General features: G+C 54.8%; 1 protein-coding gene across 3 annotated transcripts in view; it reads right to left on the bottom strand.

The window, feature by feature from the left end:
- The window catches only part of PPP6R2 (protein phosphatase 6 regulatory subunit 2), a 59,325-nt gene that overhangs the window by 13,951 nt on the left and 29,627 nt on the right, over window positions 1-15,747 (bottom strand). For all 3 annotated transcript variants that reach the window (XM_044429744.1, XM_044429751.1, XM_044429758.1), the window contains 9 exons: window positions 10,604-10,689; window positions 10,366-10,446; window positions 8,787-8,884; window positions 8,183-8,240; window positions 5,918-6,045; window positions 4,706-4,875; window positions 3,411-3,573; window positions 2,806-2,897; window positions 1,656-1,863 (listed from right to left, as the gene is read on the bottom strand). In XM_044429744.1, the coding sequence (XP_044285679.1) occupies window positions 1,656-1,863; window positions 2,806-2,897; window positions 3,411-3,573; window positions 4,706-4,875; window positions 5,918-6,045; window positions 8,183-8,240; window positions 8,787-8,884; window positions 10,366-10,446; window positions 10,604-10,689 (1,084 nt within the window). The remainder of the gene's footprint in view (window positions 1-1,655; window positions 1,864-2,805; window positions 2,898-3,410; window positions 3,574-4,705; window positions 4,876-5,917; window positions 6,046-8,182; window positions 8,241-8,786; window positions 8,885-10,365; window positions 10,447-10,603; window positions 10,690-15,747) is intronic.

The raw sequence follows: 15,747 nt of genomic DNA, 5'->3' as shown, positions 1-15,747 counted from the left end.
CCCTGGACAATGGGGCCCACGGACAGGCAACCATCACGGAATATCCCCAGGGACTCCGCCAAGCTCTTCCCCCAGCTCATCTGTGTGAGCCCAGAGCAGGCCACGCAGCAGGTTTGCTTTCGAGCACTTCCGCGCAACAACACGGTGGGCCCTATGCACCGCCTCACCGCAGGAGCCCTCGGACAGCCCCGTGTCCCCTGCAGCTTCCAGTTCCCGCCTGGAGCACGCCACAAGCCTGGCTCCCTGGAACTGAGCCCATCTCCTCTTTCTGCCTGGACAGCGACCCACACCTGGAGGCATCACGTCTGCCAGGCCAGGGAGCCGCAAACTCAGGCAGGTGCTCGGGGATAACCTACGGCAGGACAAGCCTGCAAGAGAACATGCTGGACCCCTCCTTGAGCAAGTGCAGCTCCCAGCTAAAGCCACCCCGAGTGTCCTGAGCGACACAACACTCCTCTCTGCGCAGGCCTTGGGTGCTTCCGGACAACTCCATCCAGGAAGATGCTCTCCAGCAGCCACAGACCAACCACACCACAGAAGCACAGCAACGGGGAGCAAAGCCCGCATGAGCCCCGGTACAGCTTAGTCCCCGCAGCCGTTCGGGCAGGCCACGGGGGGGGGGGGGGTGGCAACACCTCCACCCTTGGCACCAGCTTATGCTTCCATGTGCCTGTAAATCTTGAGGATGCCACATAATGCCTTGTCTTATGAATGAAAGGTAATTTTTAAAGCCCTCCAGCCAAATCTGCAGCCATGTAATCAAAGCAAGAACGATGCTTGTGGGTTTCCCCCTTCCCGATCCCACTTCCCACTGAACCTCCAAATGGCCGTGGAGCAGATGAATCATGAAGCAGTCGATCTGGATGGGCCAGAGAGCCGGAGGGTCCAGCCCTGGCTCAATGCAGGATTCCAAGCCAGACCGTCCCTCTGGGACAGCTGTCCAGGTGCAGGGCAGGAGCCACTCCAGCATTCCGGCCTGTGTGTGTGTGTGAGTGTGTGCGCGGGGCATTCCTGAGAAAAGAGGCAGGGAGCTCTTGTAGGGAGAGGTGTGTGAGAGGCACCTGAACCCCCTCCTCCCTGGACCAAGGTTTCCATTGCCCCTACCAAAATATCCTCTCAGAAACCTTTCCCAGGCCTGCTATTGGATCCTTTGGGCCAGAACATTTTCACTGACTCGTTCTTAACCTGCTGAAAGCGGGTTTGATAAATCTGAGTTCAGGAGCTGATTTTACTCTCCATGTTGTTATTCCAGTTTTTAATCTTTCATTTATAATTGTATTGTGCACAGTTTTAATTATCCTGTTGGCCACTGTGAGCTCTCTGTTGAGGGAGAGCGCATGCGCGTTTAAACGGGCGACGCTTCTCCTCGGAGTACGGTGCATCGGATGGCACCCTCCAGCCAGCAGATTTCAGCAGGAGGTGAACCTGGCTGGCGCTCTCCCTGCGTGCCAACAGCCTTCCTGCCTGCCCCCTCGACTGATCCGTCCTTACTGGAAGCCGCCGCAAGACGTCACTCGGGCCCCACGGGAGCGGAGCCCGCCCCCATTCCAGCACCCTCTTGGTCCACCTGTCCCACCCCTCACTTGCCCTGCCACCCCACGAGATCCGGCCTGCTCTGGCTGGTGCTGGATGCCCGGCCCCGGCCCCTTTCGCACCTGGTAAACAGAGCCTTCTCATTCTTGGCATCCACGGTCAGCTGGACTGTCTCCTGGCCTGCGCCTGTGCTGAAGGTTTCTGTGACAACGTCAGCCTTCTCCTCCTCTTCCTCGCTGTCTGACCCTCCAGAGGAACTGCTGTCTGAGGCTACCAAAGGTGCCTTCCGGGCTACACAGACGTTCCACACACATGGGGAGGCAGCACCAACTGTACGGGGAGAAGCAGCTCGTGAGGCACACGCATAGCCCCCCCCCCCCCACAATTGCATGCCATCAACCCCCCTCCTGAAGACCACAGGTTCTCTCCCGGGCCTGGGCTGCAGGCGCTGCCATGCATGGAGCTCCCCATCCCCAGCTATGCCCTGCCAAGCAGCAGCCTCAAACGCAGGCGGCGCAAATATTCCTACTCATGAAAAGATACTCCTGGAGCACCTCAAGGCAGGAGCATCTGCAGGTGGGGCACAACAACATAACTCACAATGAAACCGAAACATTAAAAAGCCAGGAAAGGCTCAGGTGACGCACGTGAGCGCCAGCACTGCTACCCCGGCACCGCGGGGCCTCTGCCCCGGAGAAAGCCCCGCACAGGCCAGGCCAGGCCAGGCCGCTTCTGCCCCAGAGCAAAGCACATGGGCCACATGTCTGTTCTGGTGCTTGACTTCTCCAGCACTGCTAAAACCTCCTTCGTTGAAAGGCCCTGTTTGCTCTGGTTTTCCTTCCTATGTTTGAAGAACTTTAAAAGAAAGTCTCTTCTTAAAAAAGCATTTAAGCTTTTACTTCTTAGCGCTCAAGCCATGGAGAACCTCGGTCTCTCAAAAATCTGGCTTCACCTTCCAAGCTTCCAGCTAGAACGCCAGAAGTGCCACTTCCCCTGGGTAGCTCTCTTGCCTTTCCAGATGGTGGGAGGAGGCAGCAGGCAGAGGGAGCAGCCACTCCCCTTGGCACTGCTGGCAGGGAGAAGGACACAGGGGCTGCCCTTCAAGGTGAAAAGGTGGTTCTGGCCGCTCTGTGCCCCCTCCGCCCATAATTTGGCCTCCAGGCGTGTGAGTGCGTGGGTCAGGAGGAGAACCAGCCGCCCATCCTAAACCATCCAGCGCCCCCAGCCAAGCATTCTCTTTCTGCCTGGGCCAACGGTGCCAGGACCACTTACAGCTTTTGCCTTGGCTCTGCTTGGCCTTTCCGTCTGAATCGTTGCTGCCCTCCGTGTCCACGGGAGAACTGCACCTCGGGCCCACGTCAGAGCTGAAACCAGAAAGACACTCAGGCCCCTGTGGCGTGGAAGCCGCTGCAGCAGCAGCAGTGGGCAGGCGACATGCTGCATAGAGCCCCAGCGGGACCAAGCACACATGGAGTGGGAGGCGCTTGGGGTGGGGACGGGGCAGGGTGGCCTTGACAAGAGAAATGCCCAGGAAGGCACACAGTACGGGCTCTCATTCAGTGTCACAAGAGGGAGCGTTTTTCTCTTGCGACCAGAACCAAAAGCCACATTCCTGCAAAGGGCCCCAGAAGCACCTTCTAAGCAGGCACTAGGCGCTGCTGCTGAGGGCCAAGGGAAGAGAGAGCCAGGTTGGCTGCAGAAGCACACAGACAGGAAGGGAGACTCCCATTGACACAGGAGAGGGTGACGCTCGAGGCACAGAGAGGCGAAACGATGGTCCAGAGGGGCCCGTGAGCTGCACCCGCAAGACACCTCTCCTGGCCTCCCATGTTCCAGCAGGCATCAGGCCTCTGTGGCTGGCACCCTAGCCCACTTACCAGCAGAAAGACTGGAAGTCAGTGAACTTGGCCCAGCCCCTCTCTTCGGGGGTTTTTGTGTCTGGCACTGCAGAGTCCCACACACTGGATCCGACATCCATGGCCACGCATGAGGCCGGGGGCTTGGCATTCACGGGCTCAAATGCTGCCGTCCATCCGGAGCCTACAGGGTGCAAGGGACACCAAGGCAAGCCGGTGCTACAGGCCCCCAAGCAGCCCACAGGCAGCCAGGTTGCCAGAGAAAGTATCTGCCTGAGTTGCAGGAGGAAGACCCGACTGCCTCGCCTGGCTGCAAAACTCCTGCACTGCAGGAGAGAGTGGACAAGCTGCAGGGACGGAGGGAGTCCTCTGGCGGCTGCCTCAGAAGGCTGCTCACGCATGAATTCAGAACAGGAGATGACGCCAAGGCTTCTGAGCAGCCTCATCCTGTGCCTGGGGCATGGGGAGGGAGCAGCGGCTGGCCCATGGCTCGTGCCGGACAGCTTTCAATATAACCCCATCCCACATGGGAGAGAGGAACACAAGAGGCCCCCCTCCAAGAAGCCCAGTCCCTGCAGAGCATGGACAACATGGCGGCCCCGGGCTGACCCCAGGCTGAGCTTGACCTGGTATCACCAGCTAAGCTAAGCTCATGATCCCCACTGCCACGACCCCAGCACGGCAACCTGTCCTGCTGCCAGCTGGTCAGCCGGAGACCCCTCTGGCTGCAAGGCTGCCTCAGCTCCCGTGCTTCTTCGGCATTTCTACCTTCTCACCTGTGTGCTCTCTGGCCTGTGGGCATTCCTGGAAGGGTGGGGTGGCCCTCCGTGCCTGTGTCACAAGCCTGCAGCACACCGAGCTGCATTGTCTGCTGAAAGCCGGCCAGGGTGGCCCCTTTGCTGCCACCTGGTCAGTCTGGTGCTCTGGGCACCGTCAGAGCCGCCTCCTTCCACAGAGGGGACTGGCCAGGAGTCCCTGTTTGCAGCACTCTCAGAGCCCTGCCCGGTTCCCCCCAACCACTGGGCAGCCCATCTCCTTTCATCATCTCTTCCCGCATGCCGCCTGGATGACGGGGAGGCACTCTAGGACTGCTGCCGAAGGCGAGCGCCGCATGCGGCTCTGTTCCTTTGCTCGCTCACTCGCAGCCGAGTGCCTCGTGCGGGGTGGGCGGCATGAGGCAGCCGAGCTCCGCTCCAACTCTCCAGCCTTCTGGAACCCGATGTCTCCAGGGGTGGCACCAGCGCTGGCAGAGCAGCTGCTCTCTGGCTGGGATCCCGAAACCTGGCCTCGTCTAGGTGGCGGTGGAAAGCTCCTACCTCCTTGAGCGGACTCCACGCCCGGGCTCGCTGAAAGGCCGCCACTGTCGTCAGAGTGCTCCGCCAGCTCCTCCTGGGCTTCCTCTTCCCCCAAGTCCACACTGCTCCCAGGGTCTCCGTTTTCCAGGTCACTTTTGGGTGAACCCTCAGAGGTATGAGACACCCCGAAGCTGAAACAGAGAAGCGGCAAAGCTAGGAGGCCCCACAGAGGCAGGCAGGGCAGCCCCCTCATCCCACTTGAGCGCTGCTTCGACCCGGCCTGGGCCCCACGCTTATCCGCAGAGCGACTCCTCTGAGAGCCTCCACCAGAATTCCCCAGGAAGCCCACGGGACGCCGGCACAGCTTCCCTCCTGGCCTCAGACAGACACCCTGCACCCCGGCACTGCAGAAGCCTCGCTCTGGACTCGCCTGCCGGCCTCACCAGTTCTTGTGCTGTCCATTGTTTTGCAACCATATAGAATGATACACACTTAACTATTTACATTGTGTGTTGTATTTTTAACTGTTCAACAGCATTTTAGCTGCTTAGCTATTTCTAATCTACCCGGAGGACGTTCATTACTTGGCAGATCAGAACGTGACGGAGGAATACATTTCAGGTCCAGCTTTTGCCAGAGCGTGCCACACAGCGACTGCAAGTGGCCAGCTGGAGGCGGGGGGGGGGCTGACCTGAGCAGCTCTGCACCCACCCCACCCCACCACGTCCCCCGCTCCAAGGCTGGAGGGGGGCTTGGGATCGCTGGACACCCACATTGCCCAGTGTGATGGTGCCCAGACCGGCTCAGCCACGCAGGAGCCAAGCCACAGCCCCCTCTCCCTGCAGGCCATTCCCGGGTCAGAGCAGGAAAGGCGGGCCAGGGGAACCCTTGGAAGTGGCTCCCAACAGCACACGCTCCCGCTACACTCAGCTTTCCCCTCAGGTAAGACCGGGTGGGGAGGGGAGAGTCTTTCCCCGTCGGTTTGAAAGTATCGCTTCACATTCGGTACGTCACACAGAAGCAATCAACTGCCAGAAGCCAGCACTGCCGGCCACAGCACAACCGCCAGGCCTGAGGGCTCAGGGAGACGGCCCTCTTGCACACGTCCGCCAAGGCGGCCGGCGGCTGGCTGCCCTTCCCGGCTTGGCTTCACCACAGCAGCTCATCCTCCCCTGGCGGGAGGCCTTCGCGGCAGTCGCCGGACCAGCACCCGAAGTGGACTCCGTGCCTCACCGTGTTCTGGCCTTGACTTGGGCTGCACAGCTGATCTCTTTTTCTTCCCAGATATCTTCCTCTTCCTCGTTATCACCAAACTGCTGAATCCGCTCACTGCAGCATGCCTCAAACAGGGATGTGTTGGGCTGCAACAAAGGTCGGTGCACATTAGCCCGTCCGGACAAGTGCCGGCAGCACAGTGCACAGGGGACCCACAGAGAAGCATGTTTAAGCTATGCGCTTAGTATCTCAGAACGCTGACGGTCTCGGGAGTGTGATTAAAAGGAAACAAACTGGAGCAATGATAACTCAAGGAAAGGGGTATTATATATTTACAGGAGACCCATCAGAAAAGGGACTTTAAATAAACATGGTCAGATATTGATGCAAAAGCCACTGGAAGTTCAAAATCAAGGGAAGTAGCCATTGTTATCTCTAAGAAAGCTGAGATTATGGTAAATGAGGTAAAGAAAGATGAAAAAGGAATATATTTGATTTTATACGAAGAAATAAGAAAACTATACATTAGTTAATATTTATGTCCCAAATGAAAATCAGGTATTTTTTCCTAAAAAGGACTTTAAGACATTGGAAATTGTAAAGAAAGGTTATGTAATATTGGCTGCAGTTTTCAACATGGTAACACATAAAACAAGGGTCCAGAAAGCTCGTATTAGAGGAAAAACAGCACAGTATTACATTTCTGAGTAAATGGCAAATGAAAATGGATAGAAAGATTTGTGGAGAGAATTAAATGGAAATGAAAAAAGATTTCCTTCCTGCTCCTCAGCTCACAAAAACTGTTCCAGAATAGATTATATATTGTATCTAAGGATTTGTTTGGTTAGAGTTTACAAATCGAACACTGGGTGATAAGGTGATGAATCGTGCTTTCGTACATATGGATTTTAGAATTAAATGTGATTATACAGAAAGTAAAAGATGGAGGATGGATACCAATACATTGCAATATAAGGGTGTAGTAGATAAAATGGAGAAAGAATTAAAGGAAACTTGGGAAAGGGTAGGGTAGTGATGAAGGCCTAGGATGATGAAGGTCTAGTATGGGATACAGTGAAAGCGGTTTTAAGAGGAAAACATGTCAAGGTTACATCTATATAAAAAAAGAAAGAAGAGTAAACAGATGGAAAATTTGGAAAGGGAAATAAAGCAATTAGAGAAGAAATATATTCAAAAGAGAGACTCAAGAATCCTAGTAGAAATACAAACTAAAAGAAAGGAGTTAGCAAATGTAGAAGTTGAAAAATATAGAAAAATCTTTTTATTTATTTATTTATTTATTTATTTATTTCTATGCTGTCCCGTTACTAAAAAAGGCTCTGGGCGGCTTACAAAGAACAAAAAGCCAAAGACTAAATCCACAACAACAATAACAATGCACAGCACACTGCATCTAAAAATAGTGATAAAAACAAGGATAAAACCAATTAATTGTTAAAATAGCAGGAAAATAAAAAGGTCTCCACCTGATGCTGAAAAGAATAGAGCGACGGCGCCAGGGGAACCTCCTGGGGAGCGAACTCCACAGTCGGGGCGCCACCGCTGAAAAGGCCCTTCTCCGAGTAACCACCCTCCAGTAGACACTGCTCACTGGGAAGTCCAAAAGGCTTCTGGCAAATTCCCTCAGCCAAGGCTCCCAAGCAAGCTTAGCAATCCTGAATAAAAGGGGGGTCCCTCTTAAGGAAGACTAACTGATTAAAAAACAGAAAGCAGAGAGTGAGACTAAATGGTACTTGCTCCCAGTGGAGCCAGATAATGAGGGGGCTCTGTATCACGGCCAACGGCTTCACCCAGTTCCTTCATGATCTGGCATTTCATCTGGAAAGTCTCCAAGAAACCGCCAAGCAGTGCTGGTCAGCGGGTTCCAAAAGGCTCAGCCAGGGACCCACACATTCGGGGTGAGCTCAGGAGCCGACCGCGGTTTCGTCTCCCTGCTGGGGCTGGGCCTTCCCACTTCCTGTCCTAAAGAGGAAGATCACTGCACAGGTTTTGGCGCATGACACGAAGAATGAGCGCCCAGGTGTGCCTGGAGAAGCCCCTCGCCGGCACTTGCCACGCTGGGCGGAGGAGGGCAGCCCGTAAGCAGAACTGTGGCGTTCCCGGCTGCCCTGAGGAGCTGTGGGCTTCTGAGACACGCGTCACAATCCAAGGCGGCCCGCATGGGAGGGCCTCTCACTGGCTGTCAGGATCACAGCTCCGGCTGCCCCTGGGACTATATTTGTGGCCCTGAGGTTCCAATGCGCACGCAGCACCACCACTTACACTGTCATCGTCGGCATCTATGTTGAAGCTGATGTCTGCAATTCGGTCAAAAGGTGCGCTGCAGAGGACAGAACGAAGCTTGTAAGTCTGCCTTCCCCAGCACGGTACCTGCGGATAAGCTGACTGCAGCTCCCATCATCCCCTGCCAACTAGCCCAGCCGTTAGCTTATGGGGGCACTCAGGCTGGGGGAGCCGGGGGGAAGGTCAGGGTTGAAGGGCCTTGGAATGCTCTCCGGAGGCAGGATGGGCGGGTGGGAAGGCAGGCAGGCAGGCAGAGGGGGCGAAGAGAGGCGCTGGTCTAGCAGCTCCCTCCCAAGCTGCGGCCAGGACCATCTTCCGCCGCTGGATCCTTTCTTCAAGGCATGCAAGGCAGGCCACGTGGGCCCCCCCTCCCTCCCAGGAATGTTATGTGGCAGGATCTGCCCACTGTTCGCAGCCTCTGGCCTGCCAGCACTGCCCCTGCCCTCAGCAGAGCCTGCACCTGATTGCAGGGCCTCCCGTCCGCACCGAGAGGCTCCTGGTGCTGAGCCAGGCCCTGCCTGCCTCCTTTTCCCTCTCCTGGATGAGGTAGTAGATCTGGGCTGGAGGTCGAGGGGAGACTCACTTGATACTGTCATCCTGGCCAGCAAACTCTTCGTCACTGAAGCCAAACTGATCCACAAAGTTGGCAGTCATCTGCTGGATCTGGTACTCCGAGAAGGCCTGCGAGCGGAAGAACTGCTGCCACTCCAGAGTCCTCGGGCTGCCAGAGCGCCACCCGGCCCAGCTGCCCCCAAGAGCGCCACGCGGCCTGGCCCGGAAGCCTTGAGCACAGCTCTCAGTGGGACTCGCGGGGCGCGAGCACTCCCTCCCAAACGGACACACAACTCCAGTCAGAAAGCGGGGTGCACTCCTCCACCTCCACCAATAGGCGAGGGGTGCACACGCTGTCCAAACTGCTTACGTAATCAGAACAGTAAGGGATAAAATCATAGCAAAGCAGCACACAGCAGAGCAGGTTATCAGCAAAAAGCCACCACTTCACACCACAGGAAAAGACTCGGGCAGAGGTGTTCAAAGCAAAACAATGCTGTTTTGGTGCCACAACAATGGTATCAGGCACACCTCAAGGGGGGAAGTCTTCAGGAGCCGGGGGCCAGAGCAGGACAGGCCCTGCCTTCCAGCGTGGCCCTCTACGCTCCAGAAGGCAGCCAGACCTGGAGCAGGAATTTGATCAGAACGCCAAATCGAGTTAATGGGGGTACTTGCAGTTCTACAAAGAACGGGGACCCTGAGCCAAGTCAACCCTTCGAATGGCTCCAATGAGTAGCCATGTAATGAACTCAGAAGCTCTCAGAAGCTGCAGGGCCGGAGCAAAGGGCCTCGCATGCAAACTCTCTGGCCGATTCAAAGCTGATTGCTTCTAAACAGCCACTTTAAATGTTGCTGTGAGCTAAAAACTGCTGGAGGAAGGCTTGAAGCTGGACCTTATTGCGAATTCGTAGTGTGTGCCCATTCTTAATTCCTTCCATGATCGTCACTTTGCCTGCATGAGCTGCCCTGCGAGGGCCGCAGAGCCTCAAAGGACAGTCTATGAATACGTAAAATGCAAGTGGATTGCCAGGAAGACGCCTTTGGCGAGCTGGCCCATATCGCGCTGACTAGCAGCGGCTCGCTGTGCTCCTCAGTGGAGAAGGGTCTCCTGCCATGGAACGTCCCGGGCCATCTCCTGCGGGCAGAATCCCAACCTTTGTGGACACATGCCACCAAGCTCACAGGAAGCTCTGCCTTTGCCCTTGGTGCAGTGATCCCTGCGGCACGGCCAGCTGGCTCAGAGAAGCACCTCACACATGCTGCAGAAGGAGAACCCCCATGGGACTCTCCCACACTGCAGCCCGCAGCTCACACGGCGGGACCTTCCTGAGATCACACGGGCTCCTCCAAGTCACCGTCACTTCGTCACCACACAAATGTCTGTGCAAAAGCCCCACCTCACACTGAGGCCCCTCCTGCCGAAGCCACCCCACACTGGCTGCATGAAGAGGTGGGGCAATGCCCCTGTGACCCTCCCGGGCAGGCCCACCAAGTGAGTCTGCCCAGCCACCCCCAACCGGCTTCCCCATCCCCCCTCAGCAGCCGCTGCCGCCCAACGCATCCTCCGCCAGACCAAGGGGACGCCCCGTGGAGGCCAACCAAGAGGCTACCTGCTGGAGAGAGAGCTCCGTGGGAAAGGCGGCCTCGGCGTCTTCGTCCTCACTGGAGGAGTGCAGGTGGTGGGTACTCACCTGAAAAGGAAGGACGACGCGCATGTGAGCAACCTGCCCCACCTGGTTCTCCCAGGCTCCCTTGGGAAGGAAGTGTCACGCATGCCAGGAAGTTCCTCAGGAAGTCCCCACCCCCAGAGATGGCTGGAGGCTGGAAGGAAGCCCACAGGCAGCTCACCAAGTCCACAGTATTTCGTCGGTTGGCCTCTGTCAGGGTCTCCTCCACAAAGCTCTCCCACCGCCCTCGGCAATCCTCAGGAAGCCCTGCAGAGAACGAGCAGACCAAAGCGCTTCGGTGCAGGCCACAGGGACAAGGACTGAGCCCACCCCAGGGGAGGGAGCCTGCTGCAGGAGGCCCAGAGGGACTCACATGTCAGCCTAGTCGGAAGGGAAGCCCCCCCCCCCCACATTGGCTCCTGCAGAGGAGAGGAAACAAGCACCGGCAAAGCAGAGGCTGCCGCGCGTCACTCCAAGGGCAGGGCGGTGACAGAGACATCAGCAGGAGGTGAGGGGATGCAAGGCAGAAAAATATGTGGCCCTGGCTGAGGCTGAACGCCAAGCAACTTTGTCGCACATCCATCCAGCAGGCTGCTTAGCGAGACGCAGGAATGTTTTGGCGATCAAGAAAAAATACATGGATTGTTCCCAAACTGTTTGAGTCAGGGGACACACCTAAAATTCGGAGAAAGTTTCACGCTGCTCTCCTAGAATGGCTGCCAGAGTGGTCATGGCAGGTCCCGAAACATCCGTCCCCGTCGCCTGCAACCCCAAGCATGAGAGAGAGGGGCATCCTAGGCTCCCACGCAGGAAGCCAGAGGAAGGATGATGCTGGAAGGCAGCAGGACGCTTTGCAGGACGCCAGGCTGCCACTTCAAGAAATGGGATGAAAAGAAAATCCGGAGGAGGAAGGAGGCCGGTGGGCACCCAGGTGGTTTCCTACGGGCAGATACAAGCCCACAGGTACCGCCTGGGAGACACAGCAGTGTGAAAACGAGGCCGAGCTGATTTAATCCTTTTCTTAAAGCAGTACCTAAGCAGACTGGGGCAAAACCAAAGTTTGCCTGGCACTGGAAAAAGCAGGTTGCTGACCTGTAACTGATGTTCTTCGAGTTCTTCTTCGAGCAGGCACACATATGGGTGCTGCGCCTGCGCAGTGCCTTTGGCCGGAAGATTACAAGCTAACGGTTTATTTTGGCGGGAAAGCTCCGCTCCCCCTCCCCCACAGCCTATAAAGAGCGGAGCGTCCGCCATTTTGTTCAGTCTTTGACGACCAAACAGATGCCCCCATGTGGAAAAAAATGATTTCTAAAATGAGTTCTACCGTGAACAGTATCGGTACCAAGAGAACAATGAACAATATCGGTACCAAGAAATAATGATAACATTCGATAACGACAAAGGTCCACTCACCAACACCGAGTGGGGCCGGCGGGTAGGTTGTGTGACTGCACAGATGGCCACTCGAAGAACATCAGTTACAGGTAAGCAACCTGCTTTTCTTCGTCGTGGCCTCTGTGCATCACACATATGGGTAGATTAACAAGCTTACCATAATGGAGGAGGGGAGATGTCCTCAACGAAGAACAGATGAAAGAACGGCTCTGCCGAAGGAACATTCCTGTCGAGCACGGACGTCTAAGCGGTAATGTTTGGGGAAAGTGCAAGGGTTCGCCCAAGTAGCAGCTCTACATACATCGTCAGTCGGTATTCCCGATGCGAAGGTAGATGAGGCAGCCACAGCCCTAGTCGAATGGCCTCGAGGGGTTGTGGGCAAGTCGATGTTAGCCAGTTGGTAAGACAAAGTGATGGTATGAACTATCCACTTAGAAAGTCTCTGCGGAGTAACAGGGGTGCCTTGGTCCCTGGTAGCATATTTAACGAAAAGTCTATGTGAACATCGAATAGACTCAGTCCTGGATCTATAGAAGGCTAAACAGCGCCGAACGTCAAGTGAATGTAGTGACCTTTCTAATGGAGTAGACGGAGCCGGAAAAAAGGCAGGTAAAATAATATCTTGTCCCATGTGAAAAGGTGTGGACACCTTAGGCAGAAAAGATGGATCGAGCCGCAGGACAACCTTTTCTCTATGAAAACTGAGATATGGTGGGTCTACACGTAGAGCGCAGAGCTCGCTGGCCCTCCGGGCCGAGGTAACCGCAACTAGGAATGCTGTTTTCCATGTGACAAGATGTAAGTCGACTGTTGCCAACAGTTCGAAAGGAGCTCTCGTAAGCGCTTGCAGAACAACAGAGAGACTCCAGGTGGGCATTATTGGTCTGATCGACGGGTTCAGATTACAAAGTCCCTTCAGAAACCTTTTAATAGGAGGTTGGGAGAAAACAGACGAGCCGTCCACCATACCACGATGATAGGCGACGGCCGCCGTATATACTTTAATCGAAGATGGTTTCAGTCCAGAGCGGTGTAGTTCTAAGATGAACTGAAGAATCTGAGGTATCGATGATGTAAATGGAGAGAATGAATGAGAGTCAGCAAAGGTAGAGAAACACTTCCATTTAGCTTCGTAAGACTTCTGTGTAGAAGGCTTTAAAGCAGAGTCCAATATGTATTGAATGTCCAGATGAAAGGTTGTCGGAGTCGATGGCACAACAGTCGGATCCGACAGTGCTGGAGCAGCGCTGTCCCCAGCGGATTGGAAGCTTGCAACTGTAGTGGATTCGAAAGTAGGATTCGGACCATTTAAAGCAGTCGTCGGTGTAGACCTAACGAGGACAGTAGCGGATTCAAAGGTAGGACTCGAACCACTTGAAGTAGTGGTTGGTATAGACATAATGAAGTCAGCTATTGGATTCGCCATGCTGTTAGTTTCAACGATAATATATATGGGTGGCGAAGTGCACCGTCTTGCTGGGTTATCAGGTACGGGAGCGGTGGAAGATGTAGGTATTCCCCGTGAGAAATGTCCAGCAGTGTGGGAAACCAAGGTTGGCGTGGCCACCAAGGAGTAATTAGTATCCCTGTGGCCCGATCGCAAACAATCTTCGCTACGACTTTCATCACCAGCGGAATCGGTGGGAAGGCGTAGAAATTCAGGTTGTTCCATGGAATCATGAAGGCGTCCCCTAGGGCTCTGTACCCGATTCCCACTCTCGAACAGAAAGTCGCACACACTTTGTTCTGTTGGGTGGCAAACAAGTCCACGTCAGGAAACCCCCAGCGATGGAAAAGGTCGTCGCATGTCTGGGGGTCCAGTTCCCATTCGTGAGAGATGAGCATGCACCTGCTGAGAAGGTCTGCTTCCACGTTGTCCATACCGGCCAGATGGACTGCTATTATCGTAATGTCTCTCAAAATGCACCAGTCCCAGATCTGCACAGAAAGTCTGGCCAGGGTCGGAGACTTCGTCCCACCTTGCTTGTTCAGATAAAAAATGGTGGCTATGTTGTCCGACGTTATCTGAACAACCCGATGTTGAAGAACATCTTCGAAAGAGCATAGAGCTTTGAATACGGCCAACAATTCTAGGAAGTTGATATGATTCATAGATTCCTGATGAGTCCACGTGCCCTGAGTATACAGGCTGGAGCATACCGCTCCCCAACCTAGAAGAGACGCGTTGGTACCGACTGTTATCGATGGGCCTTGGGGACTGAAGGGGACCCCAACAGTCAGATTGGCCGGGACCGACCACCATAGTAGGGAATGGAGCACCGAGAATGGGACTCGAAGGAGTTTCAACGGTGGATCTCTCTGTGGGTGGAACACTTTGTTGAAAAATAGCTGCGAAGGACGGAGTCGCAGTCTGGCGTGTGGCACCACCGCAACGGTGGAAGCCATATGTCCTAGAAGCCTCTGGATGGACTTCGCCGGAACCAATCTGTCTCGTCGCATTCGATGAACAAGGCAAGCGAGAGTCAGTTGTCCGTCCCGAGGGAGGAACGCCTTTTCCAACGTCGAATCCAAGTGGGCTCCGATGAACGTAAGCTTCTGTACCGGAAGGAGAGAAGATTTCTCAGTATTAATGCAAAGGCCTAGGTTGTCCAATAAGGCACAGGTAATATGGATAGAAGTGAGAAGCGCTTCCCTGGACCTGGAGACCAGGAGCCAGTCATCAAGGTAAGGATAAACTTGTATGCCCTGGAGGCGTAGGTAAGCGCAGACAGGGGCCATGCATTTAGTAAACAATCTCGGAGCGGTGGCCAAACCGAAGGGTAAAACCATGAATTTGTAGAAATTGGAGGCAACAGCAAAGCGAAGGAAACGCCTATATTTGGGATGGATTGCAATATGAAAATAGGCATCCTTCAAGTCCAGTGAGGTGAACCAATCCTCTTTCCTAAGCAGCGGCAAAATATTTTGGAGGGTGGTCATTCGAAACTTCCTCGTCACGATGAATCGATTCAGACTACGTCAGTCTAAAATTGGACGTAGGCCACCGTCCCGTTTGGGAACTGTAAAGTATCTAGAATAGAATCCGTGAAGTCCGTCATATTGAGTTAGTTGACGAATCGCTCCTTTACGAAGAAGTTGTTGTATTTCATTGAGCAGTACTGGTGAGCAAGATGTAAACCGAATCGGACTTGATGGAGGAACGGTATCGAATTCCATCCTATAGCCGTGCTGTATGATAGATAATACCTATCCATCAGATGTGATGGACTCCCAAATGGGGAGTCGGCTTCGCAGCCGGTCCCCAGATGAGAGGGGGGTGGGTATAGGATAGGGTAGAGGAATGGTTCGCCAGTCCCGTCAACGCTGCCCCCTGTTGTCATATCGGTGGCGGCCCTGCTGGTAGCGTTGCTGGGGCTGTTATCAGCGGCATTGCTGTTGTTGCTGCTGCCTGTGCTGAGGCTGTTGCCTGGAATGATAAGGCTGTCTGTAGGGCGGATGGGTCCATGGCCACTTACGCCTCGGTAGCAACTGGAGCTCCATTCGTCGGGCCGTCATGCAGGACTCATGAAGTTTTTTGAGTTTATGGTCCGTTTTCGAATGGAAAAGCCTGGACCCTTCAAAAGGCATTTCCTCGATACGCCGCTTGATCTCTTTGGGAAAGTTGGCACTCCTCAGCCACGCATGCCTGTGAAGAGAAACGGCACCGACCAAGGCCCTTGGTGCTGTTTCCAATTGGCTGTGGACAATTGTTGCACCGCGACATGCATCGCCTCCTTGATCAAGACTTTGGCCAATTCGCCTTGTTGGTTTGGGAGGGCCAAGACGACGTTGTGGAGGCATTGCATTATAAAATACTGGTATCTCGCCAACGTCGCCTCGTAGTTTGAGCTACGCTGCCCCAAGTCTGAAGCTGCGTAGACCCTCCTGGCCAGGGAGTCGATCTTGCGGCCCTCCTTGTCTCGCGGGGCG

The sequence above is a fragment of the Varanus komodoensis genome, unplaced genomic scaffold (assembly GCF_004798865.1).
Source record: "Varanus komodoensis strain SLA01 unplaced genomic scaffold, ASM479886v1 scaffold1, whole genome shotgun sequence".
NCBI lineage: Eukaryota > Metazoa > Chordata > Lepidosauria > Squamata > Varanidae > Varanus > Varanus komodoensis.
The sequence above is the reverse complement of the archived record's forward strand: the minus strand, read 5'-3'. Positions and strand labels throughout refer to the sequence as shown.